The sequence below is a fragment of the Cervus canadensis genome, chromosome 21, assembly GCF_019320065.1.
Source record: "Cervus canadensis isolate Bull #8, Minnesota chromosome 21, ASM1932006v1, whole genome shotgun sequence".
Classification (NCBI taxonomy): domain Eukaryota; kingdom Metazoa; phylum Chordata; class Mammalia; order Artiodactyla; family Cervidae; genus Cervus; species Cervus canadensis.
The window spans coordinates 44,831,057-44,852,593 of NC_057406.1; the positions used below are offsets into that span (position 1 = coordinate 44,831,057).

The 21,537-nt window shown below is 39.8% G+C and overlaps 1 protein-coding gene across 3 annotated transcripts in view; it reads right to left on the reverse strand.

Annotated features, from left to right (window-relative positions):
• The window catches only part of CDK17 (cyclin dependent kinase 17), a 101,585-nt gene extending 81,236 nt beyond the window's left edge, over positions 1-20,349 (reverse strand). Inside the window, exon 1 of one of the 3 annotated variants that reach the window (XM_043440485.1) lies at positions 20,232-20,349. Coding sequence is in view for 2 of the 3 variants with exons in the window: in XM_043440484.1 (XP_043296419.1) it covers positions 19,361-19,550 (190 nt within the window). In the remaining variant the exon portion in view is untranslated. Of the gene's footprint in view, positions 1-19,360; positions 19,619-20,231 lie in introns of those variants that run through there. The other 2 variants (XM_043440484.1, XM_043440483.1) reach the window with 2 other exon arrangements.
• Positions 20,350-21,537: the final 1,188 nt, after the last annotated feature.

The window sequence follows — 21,537 nt, forward strand, 5'->3', positions numbered from 1 at the left end:
AGCAAGCCTTATCATTTCAAAAAGCAGGAGGGGAACATTAAGAATCAAAGCCTATAGCTCCAAGGCTCTTCACAGAAGAAGACAGCCAGAAGCAGATTCGAGAAATAGAATTACTAATTTCAGTGTGTTACTACAGCTTAACAGACATAGTCCCTAAGAATATCCAATACAGAAACAATGATCAAAGATTAGGATCCAATTTCATCTTGCTCTAAAGCAGAGGTTCTCCAAGCGTGGCCCGCGGAATCTTTAAAGGGGGCTGGTACTTGTGTTAGCTGCTCAGTTGTGTCATACTCTGTGTGACCCCATGGACTGTAGCCTGCCAGGCTCCTTTGTCCATGTCCATGAAATTCTTCAGGCAAGAATACTGGAATGGGTTGCCATTCCCTCCTCCAGGGGATCTTCCCAATCTAGGGATCGAACCCAGGTCTCCTGCATAGAAAACAGAATCTTTATCATCTGAGCCACCAGAGGGGGGTTCTTAAGGTCAAAACTATTTTTACAATAATACTAAAAACATATTTGCCTTTTTTACTTTTCTCTCATGAGTATAAAGTGAAATTTTTCAGATTACATCTCACATAATATTGCAATAGACTGAAATATAAAAGATATGAAAAGCCAGCTGTCTTCTACTAAGATAGACATTAAAGAGACTTTCAAATATGAAAACAATGCTACTCTTCTCACTGTATTTTTTTTTCATTTATTTTTATTGGTTGGAGGCTAATTACTTTACAATATTGTAGTGGGTTTTGTCATACATTGACATGAAATCAGCCATGGATTTACATGTATTCCCCATCCCGATCCCCCATCCCACCTCCCTCTCTACCCGATCACTGTACTTTTTGAAAATAGTTTTCATTTATTTGCAACACTTGTTATCTTTAAGTAAATTAATGTAAAAATTAAAGAATTTTTTGATACTGAGACCAAAAAGGTTGAAAAGCCACTGGTTTAAAAAGCTATGTTCAACCAATCCTGAAATCTAAAATCTGGTCTTCTAAACTGATTTACTTACCAAGATAAGTGAGCTATGTAAATGGAAAGTTCCTGAGTTTCATGATATTAAAAACTCTTTAACAACAGAAACATTTAAAAAATCTTTGTGTCTCTACCTACCCTCATCACATCACTCATATCCAAAAAAAAGTGCTGCATTAAGTCATATTACTTCACTGTACATTTCTGAATCAACACTATACTTTATACCTAAATTACATAAAAGCTTCTATAATACCACATCACCTCAAAATAAACTGAACAGGAATGTTAGCCCACGTCATTCAAAAGGTCAGACTTTGTCACATGGTGACAAATAATGACCTCACTAACATAAGGATGTTCTGTAAGGCTCAGCTAAATCATTCAATCTTCCAACCACCTCCTAACAGAAGGGAAGTTAAAAAAGCATTTTAGGAAGAGGATCATGTAAAATATATATTTAGATATTTAGAATGTCACATTCTTATGGCTATTAGAAAAATAAAACTTCCACTCCTTAAAAAAAAAAAACACACACATTTTTCAATTACCAAATAAATTATGTATATGTTTTATATATGCTTATATGTTTTATATGTTTATATGTTTTTATATGAAGTACAAATTTCACAAAATCATCTACTTTTATCCATGATTCACTGAGAATGTTGTTAACATACTTGGCACAAGATAAATATGAATTTGTTTTGATGTTTAAAAAAAGGAAAACTGTGTAGGCAACTTTCTAGCCTCTCCTCTCCAATAAACATCTGAACTAGATAACTGAATGTGTTATTTTATAATTCCATAACTTGTGATACAATAATAGCTTCACTTTTTTAAAAAACTAACACTTCATTAAAGCTTTCACAAGACAAATTCTACTGGATAGTGGCCAACTTTCCTCACTGTTGAGTGGCATTAAAAATGCCAGCACTCTCCAATCTTCTGGTAGTTGTTCTTTGGGGAAGAAAGGGCTGTTTAGGGGGGAAAAAACACTCTTACCAAGTGGTCACTTAGTTTTAAAGATAACAGGAAATATCCTCCAAAAGGATCTTCCTAAGACTGAATCATGTATCAGCTGATCTCAAATTTTTTAAACTATCAGAAAAGCCTTCTTGTGATTTTTGAGGGGAAAAAAAAAAATTAATCCTCTACAGCACATTACTTGCTAAATGGAAAATCAGAAACTGCTTACATACCAATACTAAGAGTGAGGGAGCATAAACAACCAGTCAATTAACAAGCACACTTAATTTACCTTGTAAGATCTATAGTAGAGGCTAGGGTGTAAGAGTTCAATCAAAACATTAAGAAGAAAATTTGCACTTGTCTAACCCCCAGAGCTACAATGTTGGTATTTTCCACAAGATTTTATCTCTAGCATTTTCTAGTCTACTAATTCTACTTATTTAGGAAATCTTTGCACATTAGAAACAAGAAAAGTAAGGAAGTAAATTAGATGAACAAAACTGAAGAACAAAGATGGTAAAATGTACCTTCTTTAAAAAGTAACCAAAATAAGGTTACCTATAAGGACACGGAAAAATATTTTAAAATGACAATTCCTAAGTATCTCCTTTAGGCGAAATTAAATGGATTCCAGTTAAAGATTCTAGTTAATAAGGGCCTAGATCCTCTCTTCTTTGCTTCATTATTGCTTACTACCTATTCAGTCAGTCACAATCTCAAAAGCTAAGAGGTAACATATTCTATATTTAATTAACAGCTGTGGTAAAATGTTAACTACATACAAGTTTGGCTCTGGTTAATGAAGGGTTTATAGCATGTCCACTTGATGAAAGGGAGCATAAGCCTCACTCAAGTTCAAATCTTTTTTCCTTCATATAGACATTGAGGAGAGTGAGAAGTAGAATGTTGAGAAAACCAATCTCAGTTTTCTCTTGGAAGAAAGGAATTAACAAGAATATGAGATACACATTAGAATATATATATGTGCCTAGCACACAGTAGGCATTCAATAAATGTAAAGAAAGAAAGTGAAAGCAACTCAGTCCTGTCGGACTCTGCAACCCCACAGGCTGCAGTATGCCAGGCTCCTCTGTCCATGGAGTTCTCCAGGCCAGAATACTGGAGTGGGTTGCTGTTCCCTTCTTCAGGGGATCTTCCCGACCCAAGGAATGAACCCAGACCTCCCGCATTGCAGGCGGGTTCTTTACCATATGAGCCGCCAGGAATGTAACTTTCTCCCAAATTATGAGCAGCAAATATACCCACTATCTATAAAATTGCTGGCTACACACCAGTGACTTCCTCAATCACAGTCAAAATGAGAGATTAAATAACTTTTTATGGGGTAATGTTGGGGCAAGATGGTAAAATAACTTCTAAGAAAATATTCTTAATTTCAAATAATTACCCTGCAAACAGAACTGCCCACTAGGCAATTCTTATGTGAAGAGTATCGTGACAGAGAGAATAGCTCCGTGACCAGTCTGTATTTTTGTACATGTATAAGAATTGTTGAGTGAAAGTGCATCACTGGGGCCAACAGGTCTTTCTCCTTTTAGGCATGAAAGGGTTTTGTGTACTGGCCCCATTTCTTTATAGCCACCTCTCCAGAGGCCACCTAACAATATCCTGGTTTTCTTTCTACCTCTCTGGCCACTGCTCTGTAGGAGTGGACAGCCGGGTGGCTGGCTGCCTCCTCGCCTCTCTCACTCACTCACACACATACACAGGAGAGCCATTAAGACTGAACTCTTTAGGCCCAAGTATAAAAGACACTTACTCCTTGGAAGGAAAGTTATGACCAACCTAGATAGCATATTAAAAAGCAGAGACATTACTTTGCCAACAAAGGTCCGTCTGGTCAAGGCTATGGTTTTTCCAGTGGTCATGTATGGATGTGAGAGTTGGACTATAAAGAAAGCCGAGCACCGAAGAATTTATGCTTTTGAACTGTAGTGTTGGAGAAGACTCTTGAGAGTCCCTTGGACTGCAAGGACATCCAACCAGTCCACCCTAAAGGAAACCAGTCCTGAATACTCATTGGAAGGACTGATGATGAAGCTGAAACTCCGATACTTTGGCCACCTGATGCGAAGAGTTGACTCATTGGAAAAGACCCTGATTCTGGGAAGGACTGGGGGCAGGAGGAGAAGGGGACAACAGAGGATGACATGGCTGGATGGCATCACCAACTCGATGGGCATGAGTTTGAGTAAACTCCGGGAGTTGGTGATGGACAGGGAGGCCTGGCATGCTGCGATTCACGGGGTCGCAAAGAGTCGGACATGACTGAGCGACTGAACTGAACTGAACTGATACCTCTTCTTACTATACTGCAGATTCGTGTGTGACCCCACAGACTGTAGCCCGCCAGGCTCCTCTGTCCACAGGATTCTCCAGGCAAGAAAACTGGAGCGGACTGCCATGCTCTTCTCCAGGGGATCTTCTCCACCCAGGGATCAAACCAGCACCTCTTACGTCTCCTGCGTTGGCAGGCAGTCTCATATATACAAGCAACTACTTGGGTGTCTCAGTAATGAAGTTAGGCTTAATTCCCCAGGAGGGAGAAAAAAAAAAATGTCACACTCCTCACCAAGAGAATGCAGTGTCTTTGTAGGTAGGCTAAGGATTAGACACACAGATTTTCAAACCTACTGTGGCTCTGAATGGGCACTGAGGACTGAACCCATCTGCACCCAGCGCTCACGGTCCACATTCACATCACTATCAGCTGTCTTCAACACCACACTTCACTATTCCAGGAAACTCTTGCCCAAGCAGATAAGAACTGCAAATAACTTCATTGTTCATTCCAGGAACTTCACCAAAACCCATATAAAACATCAGACCGTTCAAGTTTTCAATAAATAGTAGCGAATGACTGTTTACTTTCCAAGATTCTGGGGAAAAAATCTCACCTCAAAATCCTTGCTTTACTCTATCAATCCTAAACTATAACATCATGATCTCTACTAATTCTAATCAAGCTCCTACACTGAAATACCTGCATTAAAGACGTCAAATTTTCAATAAATATACCAACTTTGTTCTCCTTCCTAACTCTGCCATTCTTTCACCCATACACATACCCCTCCTGTCCCAGCAGATCCTACCAACTCAGGAAAGATGGTGTCCTCCTTTACTATCACAAGCAACAAACTCACCAGGTTATCTTGGGTAGTATTTTCTAGTAACCAACATTCCACAGCACCACCAGTTTCTCAAATGTCTGTTAAAATTCAGCTCAGCAATCCTAGTTTCACAAGTACTAGGAGGAAAATATGAACACCTACATAAAATGGTGTAAGAAATCAGCACCCCGTATTAGGCAACACATGCTGACACTACTGGTTCCAGTTTCTTAGGGAGTTAAAACTAATTTCTAAATAAGATGAAATAAAGAGATTACTGACATCAAAGGGGCCATAAAACCATTGAAGAGTTCTAAGGAAGATAGGCGATAAATCACAGACAGGTTTAATAATCGAAATAGGAACCAAAGAAGAAATAGGAAGGGGTAAAAACTAAATATACGAATAATCCACAATGCTAATCATCTGGAAGAAAAAATACTGCTAAATATACAACAGTATAACAGTGAAAAGAAACTTTAAGAGTCTTTATTTCAGTAAAACTTTTAAGCCATGATTCAGAATTAAGAGACAATGAAATGCTTAATGTATTTTCTAGAAAGTCTAAACTTCATATCCACCAAGAGTAAATGTATAAAGATTTCTTCTACTATAAATCATTTAAAGTACCAATAAGGCCACAGGCATGCTTACACAGGCATGAAAGAAAAGGTTAAGCATTTAAAATGACTCAACAATTGGGAGGAACTGAAGAATTCAAACTTTTAAGATCTAAGTGTAAAAAAGGAAATCACAAGTACTAGAAGAAAATATGGATGAATTCCTTCACAACCTTGGAATGGTGAAGACTTTTCTAACTATATTTCAAAATCCAGAAACACTAAAAAACTACCATATAAAAAAGGAAAAATCTGCATGAAAAAAATCAGAGAATCTATACATAAATACTTGCAACCCATATCACAAAAAGGGCTAATCTCCCTACAGGGAACTAGATTCCATATATATATTCCATATATATTCCATATATGGAATCTAGAAAGATGGTACTGATGAATTTATTTACAAGGCATCAGTGGAGAAACAAATACAGAGAACAGACTTATGGCCACGGTGAGAAGGGAGGAGAGGGTGAGATGTATGGAGAGAGGACCATCGAAACTTACACTACCATATGTAGAATAGAGAGCCAATGGGAGTCAATGTATGTCTCGGGGAACTCAACCTGGGGGGGGCGGTGGGATGGGGAGGGAGATGGGAGGGGCATGTGTATACCTATGGCCGATTCATGTTGATGTTTGACAGAAAATGAAATTCTGTAAAGCAATTATCCTTCAATTAAAAATAAATTTAATTTTTAAAAAAAGTGCTAATATCCTTATAGAGAACTCCTGAAATTAACAAGAAAAAGGCCAACAACCAAACAGAATAAATAAGTTAAATGCCCATTAAGCATATTAAAAAAATACTCAATGTTATTCATGATGAGACAAACACCACAGTGGGAGTTATACCAGATCTTAAACAAAAGTTTTTAGATACATCTAAAAGAATTACAGAAACACCTAATTTTATTAATAAATGTTTTATAATAGTTTTAGATTTACAGAAAAATTTCAAAGATAGTACAGAGTCTCCCTATATCACACACTTAGCTTCTGCTATTAGATCTTGTATTACCATGGTTTGTCACAATTAATGAACCAAAACTGATATATAATTAACTAAAGTCTTTATTTAGATTTTATTAGTTTTTATCTAATGTTCTTTTGCTGTTCCAGGATCCCATGCAGTGTACCACATTATAGTATAATCATCTTCTCAGGCTACTTTAGGCACTGACAGTTTCTCAGACGTTCCCAGTTTTGGTGACCCTGACAGTTTTCAACAGTACTGTTCAGTTATTTTGTGGAATATCCCTCAACTGAGATTTGCTTGATGCTTTTCTCACGATTAGCCTGGGTTATAATTTGGGGGAGGAAGACCACAGAGGTGAAGTGCTATTCTCAACACACCACATTATCAATGTAATTTATGACTGCTGAAGTTAACTCTCTCACCCTATTCAGGCTGCTATAACAGAATACTTTAGACTAGGTGGCTTATAAACCACAGAAATTTATTTTCTCACAGTTCCACAGGCTGGGAAGTCCAAGACCAACGTTACTGCATATTCAGTATTTGATGAAAGCCCACTTTCTAGTTCACAGACTGCTGTCTTCTCATTGTGTCTTCACAGAACAAGGGATCTCTTAGATTTCTTACCATTAATTCCATTCATGAGAGCTCCACCCTCATGGCATAAGCATCTCCTAAGGGTCCCACTTCCAAATACCATTACACTGGGGATTAGGTTTCAACATGGGAATTTTAGGGAAATCCTTGCTTTTAGACTATGTTGCTATTGTTATTGTTTAGTCACTAAGTCTTGCAAGTCTCACTAAGTCTTTGCAACCCCATGGACTGCAGCACCCCAGGCTTCCGAGTCCTTCACTATCTTCCAGACTTTGCTCAACTCATGTCCATTGAGTCGGTGATGACATCCAGCCATTTCATCCTCTGCTGCCCTCTTCTGCTCTCAAGTCTTTCTCAAGATCAGGGTCTTTTCCAAAGAGTCAGTTCTTCACAACAGGTGGCCAAAGTATTCAAGTATCAATCCTTTCAAAGAATATTCAGGACTGATTCCCTTTAGGACTGACTGGTTTGATATTCTTGCTGTCCAAGGAGCTCTCAAGAGTCTTCTTCAACACCACAGTTCAAAAGCATCAATTCTTCAGTGCTCAGCCTTCTTTATGGTCCAACTCTCACATCCATACACGACTACTGGAAAAACTGTCAGTCAGTCAGTTCATTCGCTCAGTCCTGTCAGATTCTTTGCGACCCCATGAACCACAGCACGCCAGGCCTCCCTGTTCATCACCAACACCTGGAGTCCACCCAAACCCATGTCCATCAAGTCAGTGATGCCATCCAGCCATCTCATCCTTTGTCGTCCCCTTCTCCTCCTGCCCCCAGTCCTTCCCAGCATCAGGGTCTTTTCCAATGAGTCAACTCTTCACATCAGGTGGCCAAAGTATTAGAGTTTCAGCTTCAGCATCAGTCCTTCCAATGAACACCCAGGACTGATATCCTTTAGGATGGACTGGTTGGATGTCCTTGCAGTCCAAGGTACTCTCAAGAGTCTTCTCCAACACCACAGTTCAAAAGCATCAATTCTTCATCACTCAGCTTTCTTCACAGTCCAACTCTCACATCCACACATGACTACTGGAAAAACCACGGCCTTGACTAGACGGACCTTTGTTGGCAAAGTAATGTCTCTGCTTTTAAATGTGCTATCTAGGTTGGTCATAACTTTCCTTCCAAGGAGTAAGCATCTTTTAATTTCATGGCTGCAATCACCATCTGCCATGATTTTGGAGCCCCCAAAAATAAAGTCTGACACTGTTTCCCCATCTATTTCCCATGAAGTGATGGGACCAGATGCCATGATCCTAGTTTTCTGAATGTTGAGCTTTAAGCCAACTTTTTCACTCTCCTTCACTTTCATCAAGAGGCTTTTTAGCTCCTCCCCTTTCTGCCATAAGGGTGGTGTTGTCTGCATATCTGAGGTTATTGATATTTTTCGGGAATCTTGGTTCCAGCTTGTGCTTCTTCCAGCCCAGCGTTTCTCATGATGTACTCTGCAAATAAGTTAAATAAGTAGGGTGACAATACACAGCTTTGACGTACTCCTTTTCCTATTTGGAACCAGTCTGTTGTTCCATGTCCGGTTCTAACTGTTGCTTCCTGACCTGCATACAGGAAAAACTGTAGCTTTGACAATATGGACCCTTGTTGGCAAAGTGATATTTCTGCATTTTAATATGCCATCTAGCTTTGTCATAGCTTTCATTCCAAGGAAAAAGCATCTTTTAAATTCACGGCTGCAATCACCATCCAAGTTATTTTGGAGTCCAAGAAAAGAAAATCTGCTACTGTTTCCACTTTTCCCCCAACTACTTGTCATGAAATAATGGGACTGGATGCCATGATGTTAGTTTGCTGAATGCTCTTGGATCATAAGCTATCCATTGGCTTATGCAAATGGTACACATATGTTATTTGTTTGGCAAAATAATGGCAAAAAATAGGAAACAACACAAAGACCCACAGAGGACTGAGTGACCATATATCCAACAGAATACAACCACCATTAAAAATAAGGAAGATCTTTATATATGAAAAAAGCCTCCAAACTAAAATATACATTTATTTACATTTGCCAAGAAACACTTGGAAAAATAAGCAGGATACTAAAAGAAATGTCTGCCTATAAAAGGTGTGTGAGGAAAAACCAGAAGAAAGCAAAAGAGGAAACAAAACCCTTGTGTGTCTCTATACACACTTCTAGGTTTATAACCACACTGGGTGCATGCTAAGTAAGACGCTTCAGTTGTGTCTGACTCTGCACCACCCGACCAACTGCAGCCTGCCAGGCTCCACTGTCCACGGGGATTCTCAAGCCAAGAATACTGGAGTGGGCTGTGGTGCCCTCCTCTCCACGGAATCTTCCCAACGCAGGGACAGAAACCACATCTGTTAACGTCTAACCTGCATTAGCAAGCAGGTTTTTTACCACAAGCACCACCTGGGGAGCCCCATAATCATATTACTTATTCAAAAAATTTTTAATTTTAATTTCTGCAAAGAATTTTTAATGCCTACATCTGTAAAAATATTTGAAGGGTTCAAATAGAAAAAAAGAATGGGGAAGGGAGAGAATCATTTCTGAAGAGTAAGTATATTATGAGACAAGAAAGCTCCTGCTTAGGGACAATTATGTACCAAAATTTCATTGCAAGCTTTAATTAAAAAAAAAAAAAAATGCTGAAATGTACTCTACCTGCTAAAATGAGCCTATTCTCAGAACTTAACTGAATTACTACTAGACAAATAATTATAGTGCTGTAAAATCACCTTCGTTATTAACACAAAGATAAAGTCTAAAGAACTACAAAATCATCTGTATAAGCACAATATTTGTGTTATTGACTAGTAAGCTGATACTTAAGGTTAATTAAAAGTATCTATTATTTCTATAAGCTAAAATTTACCATTTTTTTCTATTTCCCCAAGAAAATGGTGAAACCAATTTCTAACATAAAGAAACATATTCTCATTGGAAGATAAAAATGGCAGGGGTCTGCAAATAAAAACACACATCCAAGTTCTCCTAAGAGCCAGTAAAATAATTTTCATGTCTCTGAGGTGAACCAAACCAGAGAACAAGGGCACAGGTAGCTCTTTTTAAAGTAGGAAAGCAATCCTCTGAGGCCTCCATCACAAAAAGCTGTCCATTCAACACTCAGAAGTAGCTCACTTGCAGCTGTTCACAAAACTTTCCCAAAACTCACAGTAGAGAAGATTATATTCTGCCTAAAAATGTTCCACTGGTGAATAAAATCCAAACTCCTTGCTGGTGTATCTCCCTCTCCGATCTCATCTTCTACCACTATGCCCATAAGCGACCTCTATTTCTCTATTCCTATTATACTACAAGTGGTTGATAGAGAATGTAGTCTTTTAAAATAATGCTTAAAGTCTTTACTCATACCTCCTTTTCACCCACGTCTTTTATCCGAGAATGCTTCCCTTCTTTTCTGTTTGTAGAGCTAATTATCTTTAGCATCTCCTCTGAGAAATCTACCTAATACCCTTGGCTAAAAGCCATTCCCTCATTCTCCTCAGGTTAACTATTTTAAGTCCACCTTTAGTGAGAGCATGAAATGGATAAAACCTATCATAATTCACATAAGTTTTACTGAGATGCTCTTTACATGGCATAATCTGGACTAAGTAAATAGAAGTCTATCCTGATTCTTAATACATTTCTTATTAGATGTGTTGACCTATTTAGGATTAAAATTTTATAGCAGAGAAGACCAGTTTTGGGGGAAAAAAAAGGAGACATCTTTTTTTTTTTTTTGCCTGTCATTTACAAAAGTAGAATAAGAATACATATATAATATCAAAATTATTGGGAGAAAATATTCAGCATCTTGCCATACCAGGCAGGAAGATATAACATGGTGAAAAGTTAAAATAAGCTGGGAATAGTACAAGAACACATGGATCACCAAAATGAATTCTCTGACTTTAGAAAAGAAAAAAAGCTTTATATGTAGTAATTTGATACAAAGAAAATATCACAAAATAACAACTCTAGTCAAAGCTATGATTTTTCCAGTAGTCATGTATGGATGTGAGAGGTGGACTATAAAGAAAGTTGAGCACTGAAGAATAGATGCTTTTGAACTGCAGTGTTGGAGAAGGCTCTTGAGAATCCCTTGGACTGCAAGGAGATCAAACCAGTCCATCCCAACGGAAATCAGTCCTGAATATTCATTGGAAGAACTGATGCTTAAGCTGCAACTCCAATACTCTGACCACCTGATGCGAAGAACTGACTCACTCACTGGAAAAGACCCTGATGCTGGGAAAGATTGAAGGCGAGAGGAGAAGGGGATGACAGAGGATGAGATGGCTGGATGGCATCACCGACTCAATGGACATGAAATTGAGTAAAGTCTGGGAGTTGGTGATGGACAGGGAGGCCTGGGGTGCTGCAGTCCACGGGGGCGCAAAGAGTCAGACACGACTGAGCGATTAAACTGAACTGCTGGTGCTGCTAAGTCGCTTCAGTCGTGTCCGACTCTGTGCGACCCCATAGACGGCAGCCCACCAGGCTCCCCCGTCCCTGGGATTCTCCAGGCAAGAACACTAGAGTGGGCTGACATCTTTCTCCAATGCATGAAAGTGAAAAGTGAAAGTAAAGTCGCTCAGTCGTGTCCGACTCTTAGGGACCCCATGGACTGCAGCCTACTAGGCTCCTCTGTCCATGGGATTTTCCAGGCAAGAGTACTGGAGTGGGGTGCCATTGCCTTCTCTGGAACTGAACTGAACAACAACAAAAAAAGCTGTAAGGATTTAGGGAAAGCTAATAGTCTCCTCCCCAGCAGTTTGAGGGGACAATACAGAGGGAAGAAAAAAACAACAAAAACCAACATCCTAGCAATCAAAGAAATTCAAACAAAATGGTTATCTTTGTATAAGCAAATTATCAGAAGCAAATATTCTAAATATTAGTGTCACTGAAAACAGATGTGGTAGATTATTGGTGGCACTGGTACAACAGACATTACCAGAAAAGGTTCATAGACTTCGATGTGGGGAGCTCCATTTCTGTATATCTAGTCATCCTAAGGAAATGTAAAATGGGGGTGGTGCGTCACATGCTGGAGTTTGTCCTTGCACAATTTAAAATAGTGAAAATTTAAAAGTTATAATTTAATAATTATCAACCACTATGAAATGTTTAAACTTCTTTTGATGAACTGATGATTAACCACTAAAAATTATAACCATAAGAATTAGTATTACCATAAAAACTTAATTTTAAAAGGATCTTAGGCAAAAATATTTAACTCTAAATAAGAAAAAAGACAACTATTTGAAGATGATAACCACTGTAAGGGAATTTAAAGTCTATTTTCTACATTATTTTATGTTCTTATATTTAAAAGATTATTTTCAAAACATAATAATTGAGACTATAGAGGCAGAAAACCATAAGACACTGGAAAGAAACTAAAATAATTGAACAAGATGGGCATTAGACTGGGGTGGTTCCAATGCTTTGGTAGTCTATGTAAGCAAACTAAAACCTAAGCCAGACTCAACACACTTGTATCTGAGAAAATTAAACTTAAGACCAACCAACCAACTAGGCTTTCCTAAATAAGGCTATCACTTAAACTATAGCCAGTCAAGTTAATTTCCTTTCTTTGCTTCCATGTCTTCTCTATAAAAACCTCCATCCTCCTCCTATTGGTGGAGCACTCCTAAGCACTTGTGGCTTGGCACTGCCTGATTCAAATCAAGGTATGCTCAAATAAAGTTGAAAATTTTTTATGTACCTCAGTTTACTGGTTTTTGACTTTTTTTTTTTTTGGCTGCACTGCATGGCAAGCAGGATCTTAGTTCCCCAAACAAGGATCAAAGCCATTCCCACTGCAGTGGAGTCTTAACCACTGGACCGACAGGGAAGTCCCCTCAGTTTACCTTTTGACCAACCAAACTAAAAAAGCAAGACGAAAACATTCACTAAAGTAAATAAAATAACTGCAACAGAAGACTTGTACATCAACCTAAGAAAACCTCCCCCCAAACACAATTAAACTAGGGAATATAAAATAGAATAAAAAGAAAAAAATAAGATGGAATGATGAAAGTTTTTAATCACTTTGCCTTTAACTTATATATGAGTGGTTCCTCCCCTTGAAACTAAGCTAAATCCTAGAACAATGCCTCTAAAATTCAAGAACTACTTGAAATATTTTTTAAAAACCCAAACCCAGAGTATCCCAATTCAGTTGCTCTAGGACAGAGCTTGAAATTTTACACACACACAGAGGCTTCTAGTTTTGTCGTTTTTAATCAGGTTAAGGCCACTGACCTACAAATAAGAAAATAAAAACAAAGTAAACAGAAAAAATCTAAGCAGATTTTATGATGACGGAAAAATGCAAAACTAGTTTCCTTTTTTTGATGGATAAGTTTTATTAGCTGTTATTCTATTTTGACTTCAGAAAATCTGACTCACACATAAAACTCTTTAAGAAGGAAAGCATATATATATTGTCTAGACCATTAAGATGTCAAATAAACGGCATAGCACAGAGAAACAGGGCAGACGGCTACAAGAAAACTTTGGTTGGCCCGAAGGAAAAGCTTATCAATGTGCTCATCAGGAAGATTTTGACAGTTTTATTCCTAGCGGTCATTAGATAAGAAACAACGATGAATATCCTACTTCAGTCCACTAGCCTATGCTATGCCCCTCCTGCCAATACACATAAAGGGTGCAACATACACCCATTAGTAACATTAACTCACTAACACATTGATTCTCAAATTCGGTGAGAGGCATATTAGAAAATCCATGGGGTATATCTATAGTTTAAAAAGCCAGAGATGATTTTGACTCAATTATCCTTGTGAATCACTTACTTAGACATTCATCAACCTGAAGCAATGGCTCTGCAAAGCAATTCTAGTACCATAACCAAGTTTTTCCCACTATAATGCAGAGTAATAATAATAATTGCTGAGTACTCACTAGGTGCAAGGTACTTTGCAAAATCTTCTATACATACCATTTAATTTCTGTAACCCTATAAAGTAGGGACTGTCATTCCGAAGAAAATGACCCTGAAGAGTTTAACTAGATCAAGATCACATAGTTATTAGTTATTACTGAAGCAGTCTTTATTGGGGGGGGGGGGGGGGGAGAAAACTACAATCAATTCTAAACTTTACATAATAGAAATGTGTTGCAGAGTTTTTTTCCAAAAAATTATAGCTAAAACTTAAAATGTCAACCATTTTATAGCTTCCTGGAAAAAAACGGGTCAGATGAAAACGGAAATGTAAATAATATCTGGAGAAGGAATGGCAAAAATCCATGTTCACAAACTTACAGACAAAAATTACTGCAAAATACAATGCTAACTTCTGTTTCTGGAGTGACAAAATGTAGGTATATATCATCTTGAAAATTTAACTCATATAAACATTCTCAGCATTTTAAGGCCATATAATTTTTTGAATATGAAAAAGCATCAAATCCTACAAATTGTGAAAACTTTTTAAATATCACATCAAGATATTATCTAGCTATAATCTGATTTCTCAAATCTAGTTTTTATAACACACTATATCAAAGATATAATTTAAAACACAATTTTAAAAACCTCAATGAAATGTCTAATTTTAAAAGTAGACAATAAAGCAGTTTTAAGTACAGTAATTTCAATGAAAAGTGTATATATACATAAACTATAAGGTTAACAGGAATGACATTAAATGCACTGTTCGGAGTGCAATTCTGTATTTTAATGAATTTAAGTCTAGTACTCTACAGCTAAACAGTTGGATTTCATTAAGGATGAAATTTTATCCAAATCTTATTCTTGATATTAACCAATGTTTTTAGACCTTTAAAAATAGCCATTTTATTCACATGGGCTTCTCAGGTGGCAGAGTGGTAAAGAACTCGCCTGCCAATGCAGGAGAATCAGGAAGCATGGGTTAAATCCTCAGTTCAGAAGATCCCCTAGAGGAGGAAATGGCAACCCACTCCAATATTCTTGCCTGGAAAACCCCATGGACAGAGTTTAGCAGGCTACAGTCCACGGAGTGGCAAAGAGAAGGACACAACTGACCAAGCACATGCGCACACACACCTTGTATTTACATGTAGATGTTGTAATTGTATACAAATTAGATATTGTATCTGATTTGTGTAAAAGAATAATCTTTGAAGATTATATCTCTTTTCTTTTCATTTGCATATATCTCACATGTAATTTAAAAGGCCCAATAATACCAAGTTATTGCCCCTCCACAATTGGCCTACTAACTGCTTCCAGATCACTCTCATAAAAACACAACATACACGAAACACAGGCTCTTTATTTTCTACTGTATCATAATTAATTGACTATTTCTAGGCCATAACTAACCTGACTCTTATTTACTAATTCAATATTTTTTCTAATTCCATCACTTCATTCACTCAATTAAGCAATACATATGGGGGAAATACCAAAATTTAAAAAGCATGGTCCCTCTGGTGCACAAAGCAGTCAAAAGGGTGAACACTTGTAAATAATTAATTACAACACAATGTATTAAGTTCCACACAGGGTGCTAAGTTGCTTAGCTGTGTCTGACTCTTTTCGACCCCATGGACTGTAGCCCACCAGGCTCCTCTGTCCTTGAGGATTTTCCAGGCATGAATACTGGAGTGGGTTGCCATGCTCTTCTTCAGGGGATCTTCCCAACCCAGGGACTGAACCTCTGCTCTTAAATTTCCTCTACTGGCAAGCAGGTTCTTCACCACTAGCGCCACAAGGGAGGCCCTGTTGAGTCCTATAGTAGACATAAATGCTATAGCAGGATCACAGTAACTCTGCCAGAATGAATCAAAGACAACTTCAAGGAAGTAACATTGTCCTCAAAAAAGAGAATTTCTCTCCAAATGTCACAGCACTGTAATATCTACATACCAGTTTCCTCATCTCTGTATCCTAGTGCTGACCACAGTGGTAGTACGGGGGTAGACACGCACTTCAGACATGGATGAACAGATGAATGGATGGATTTCATTAAGGATGAAATTTTATCACAATAAAATTTGGCACCTGCTCAAATAAGGTGAACTAATTTTAACTTTAAGAAAATTATAAACAACTTTCAATTATCCCAAAGTCATGGATCTGTAAGTCTACCTCCTTACATACAGTGTTCAATATCATATGTTACAGCAGAACATAGCATTATTTATAGTAGGCACCCCACCTATTAGAATTACTGATAGACGTCTACTGATTTTGCCAGTTGGCCAATAGAGAGGAAGACTGGCTAGGAAAGGTAAGCTGCACCTCAGATACATTCGCTCTATTTTTCTGGTCCTTAACAATTTCTCTTTTCAGGTCAAATATTTTGCAGATATCAAACTGACTGCCACTAAAAAATTTGACAGCAAAACAATGACAAAGAATTCACGAATGACAGTAAAAATTCTTGGCTTAATTTTGTAAGTATCTCACAGAAATCTTTTTTTTAAAGTCAGTCTAATAGGTCCTCTCCCCACCAGTTCAAAGAAACTGCCAACACTGTAAGCTGAATGCTAGTAAATTATACCAGGTTTTCTATCGTAGGCTGTTTTTTACTTCATAGATACTATATAAAGCACATTTTAAGATACCATCAACCTACTGTTTATCTTCATTATTTCAAATGCAAAGTGTCATAATCAGTTTACAAAATGCATTTTAAATACTTTATCCATTTAAAAGATTAAGCAGAAACTACACATTCAAAATTCAAAGAACTGTTTTTCCTTCACATATATGAAAGGGGACAACTTTTAAAATAGATAAAATACTCTAAAGAATATTTTATAAGCTGGATTTAACTTATAATGTTTTTTTCTATAATACAGCAATACATTCATTACAATTACACATCATGGAAGTATAAAAGCCATATAAATGTCATGTCATGATGCTCTAATTTTTATTAAGACTAGAGAACAGTAATAAAGATTCAAAATGTAATGCCCTATAAATATTCAGTACTATTAGACAATAACAAAGAAAATATCAGGACAAAAATTGTGTTCATGGAAAATTTTTTTATATTAAGTAACATCATTATCTTCACTTTTGAATGTCTATCTCAGTAGCCATTGTTCACAATCTCTGCAGTGTTTTAGTTAGTACTATTTCACCAATAGAAGAGAAAAACACCGCTGAAAATAAGGGAAAAAACAAAGGCATTGACGGAGTAAATTTTCCAAGCCATCTCTTTTCACCATAACCACAGGACTAAACCGGTAAATGAAAACTAAATATATCAACATTTATATAATTTTAAATTTCCTTAGTCAACACAGCTATTTTGTGCTACAGAAAAATTTTATTTTTCTATTAGTAAAACCAATGTCTTATTAGAACAAGACTGCTGGTGTACAAAGCTACCACTACCACATTGAATCGCTATCATACATGGAATTAATTATTCTAATTTCATCTTTCCTTATCCTTACTATGTATCTTTTTGCCTTTTCATTACTATGTATCGCTTCCCCCCCCTTCTTTTTTCTTCAGGTAATCATAGTCATTTGGCAAGCTGCACTATTTCAAATATCTAACACTAAAAGTGATTTTAATGGACCTGAATCCAAAGATGAGAACACATTACACATTTTATAGAAGCTCCTTTTAGTAACAGGCAAATCAGAATATTAACAAGACAACTTTTTTTTTAACAAGAATTTCATTCTTTTTTTTTTTTTTTTAACTGACTGTAAAGGTCAACTGAAAATTTGAAAGATACAGAAATGTATTTTTACTCATCTGTAAGTCCCACTACCCAGATCTTTGTTAACTTTTTGGTAGATTTCCTTCTAGTGAGGAGAAAACTTCAAGGAACTAATTAGACACTAATAATTATGTGGGGGGGATCAGTGTATCCTCAATACAGACTTTCAATAAATATATGAAACATTGATTATTAATGATATAACCTGTTAATTTCACAAAGAATTTAGGGAGTCTTTCAATTCAGACTGATCCCTAAACTGAAGTCCCTTTCACAATTTTTATAGTGTCACCATTTTAATGGCAATAAGCAGCAAGATGTGACTATTCTTACAATGATTATCAACAGTGATGTCAAACACATTTCAACATGTTTTTCTTTTTGCTGTTAAAAAAAAAAAAATCAATAAAGTATTTGCACAGTCATTTTAAAACAGCTTAAATTCAAAGACAAAATTCTTTGAAGCCCAGTATTCAAAACCATTAGTCTTCCTGGCCCATAACATAATTTACCAGATAAAAGGTTACCGCTTCTACATCTGGAAATCCCTTCCATTAAAAAAAAAAAAAAAAAATTCCTTAAATATAGCCACATTTTTTCTTTTGTTCCAACCCATTGTTTATGGAAGTATGCAGATATTAGGAATACAAAGACTGAAATGACTTCATTAACAAAGCAACATCAACATTTAATAAATAAACCAACTACTTAATCTTATAAAAGAACAGAACAAAACCAATTAAATGCTAGCAAGTCCTTTTCTTACAGTATGGTTGAACCTTATTTCTAGCTTCTAGGAAGGCTTTCCTTTACTCAGGACATCAAAGATCTTAAAAAATCCCATTCATTTTCTTCTAATGGTCAATACGCCTAAAATACAGTAATTTCAGATTTGTTACTCTGACCTTCTTACGTAAGAGCCTTTTAAAAGAAATCCTTCAACAAAGACTCGAGAAAGAACCAGCAAAGTTTGAGTAAACAATTGTCTAAGTCAAGCATTTCCTGATAAGTGACAGAATATCTAGTGGCTGCCAGGGATATACTTGCTGACCCTAGGAAGTCAAAACTCAAAACAAAATTTGCCACTTCTGTATCTAAAACGTTAATTTGGCTAATAAGTAAAAGGGGATAATCCATGACAACGACGTGTCTCTGGTGGACACACTGATATAGAGGAGGAGCGCCATGGATTTCAGCTACAAGCTTTTGCCATTTTTGCAGAAGAAAAGCTAATTGTTAACGGCCATGTGACATTTTAAGATCCCAGAAAGGAAAGGGTGGGAGGAAGAGAGGAGTTCAAGGCAGTTCAGGGTCAGAACAAGCTCAGACATCCTGTCATTAGCAAACGTTCCCCAAGCAGAAGGCATAATACTGCTTACCCGAAAAGGAGTGGGTGAGAAGGGAAGAACGAGGGGAAAACCGCAGGAGAGTCAGTGTAGCAAGGAGGGGGTGATGGGAGGGAGCAGATCTGGAGCTCTCCAGCCGAGTTGGGGAGCAAAAACCATCGGGCACAAAAACCCTGAGAAAAGCAACTGCGACGCAGACGACAGTACTTGGCAGCCCCTTCATCTCCCCCTCCCCATCGGCTACTGGGGTTTCCCACCTTCCCTCCACCTCTGCTCTGGCCAACACTCAGGGGTGTGACCCGCCAGCGGGAGGCTGCCCCGAGCTTTGTCTCGGCCGGCTCCCCACGCGAGGGCTCCTCCTCCTCCCGCTCCCCACCCGCGCACACCCCCGGCGTCTCCAAGGAGCTGGAAACGCGGCGACCGCCGCCTCTTCGCCCACCTCCCGCGGACCCGCGCCCCTTCCTTCCCCTCGGAGCTGCGCCGCCCGCTCCCGCAGCTCCACCCCCGCCGAGGGGACCTTTGTGTCTCGGGAGACTTTCTGCCTCTTCCCCTCCTCGGCCTCGCGGGGAGACCGGCCTGCCCCCGGAGACCAAGACGGTAGCAAACACGGGCGCGGCGGCGGCTGAAGGCGCCTCCCGCGAAGGAGCCAGAACGTCAGACACCCACCCCCACCCCACGCCCGGGGAAGTGCCCGGGGTCCGCGCTGGACCCCAGGGACGACAGGCACCAGGGAGACCCCTGCGCCGCGCCGCCCTCTCTCAACTTCCGACCGGGCCCGAGCCTCCCGCGCCCCTACCCAGCCGCCCGCCCCGGCCCCCAGTCCCAGGCACCCTGCGGCCCCGCTCCGCCCGGGGTCGGCGGGGCAGGAGGGAAAGCCCCGCGCGGTCGCCGGCCGCCAACTCACCAGCAAGTGCGGGGGCTGCGTCCCGAGAGCAGGCGAGGCGAGGGAGGCGCAGAGGCAAAGCGGCTCCGCCGACGCCCGCGGCGACCGGATGCAGGTCCGGGTCCCAGCCTCTGGCCGACCCGAGGCGCCTCCGCCGCGCAGGCCTCCGCCGCCGCAGCCGCGTTCCAGCTCTCGCCGAAGATTCCGAGCCTCCGGCAGGGGCCGCGGGTCCCTCACGCGTTGCCAAGCCCCCCGGACAACATGGCTCCCGGGCCGCCGAGTCGCGCGGGCGGCCCACTAATCCCCTTGGAGGAGCCGGGGTGGGAGCGGGGCGGGCAGGGAGGCGCCGACGCCCGGCTGAGGCGGCCGGGCCGGACACGGGCTCCTTCTCTGGGGCCGCCGGACGGTGCCGAGCCGACGAGACGCTCGCCGCTGCGTGTGCGTCGCTTTCTCACTCGGCGGCTGCGGATTGACGCCTCCGCCTGTTTCCCCGGGGAGAGAGAGCGCAAGAGAAAAAAGACTTTTATTGAAACGCTCCAACCAGCAGCGGCAGAGAAAGGCGACCGGCTGCGGGAGCTTCCCCCACCCCCTCTTGAGCCGCTCGCCGCGGGCAGCGCGACCCCTGCCGGTGGCCGCGGCGGGGGCGGGGCCTGGAAGGCGGGGCGGGGTATCCCCGGGAAACCCCCACCCCGAGGTGGGGGCCCTCCGCCGCGAGGACCCCGCTTCTGGGGTGGCGAGAGGGCGGCGGGAGAGGTGATGAGACCCCACGGGGGCGAAGTTAGGCAGTGCCTGTCCACGGCGACTAGGAGAAGAAATCTGACTGGCTCAGCCCTTCATCTTTCAACATCCCCCCACCAGCGCAAAAACTGTGGCTTAAATTATCCAAGTAATTATGTAATTTAGATACCATTGCCACAGTTCTCTACCCGTTCTCTAGAAAGCTGGTGTCAAAGGACCCACACTTGAGCTTGATTGCTGCAACTTTTCTCCTTTATTGTGGGAGGCTGGGTGAATACGAGAGTAGCAGTCACTCACACACACAGCGTTTGTTCAGTTAAACTACAATCTCCTTTATATTATGTTTTTGACAATATAGTAGGTCCTTAAAGGACTGAGAGTCTCACTGGCTTGAAAGATATGCCATAAGCAATTATAATGAAAACCCGAGCTTTCTGAGAAGGGAAATAGAAGGTGCTGTGAGGACAGAAAGGAACTTCTGTTGCTGAGCTGGTTAGGTTTTGTTTTCTTGGAGGAGGGGGGCCGGAGAGAGGTTGGCCCAGTTTCTGTAAATGTTTTTACTTTCTTCTCTCCCAGAGGCTAAAAGCTA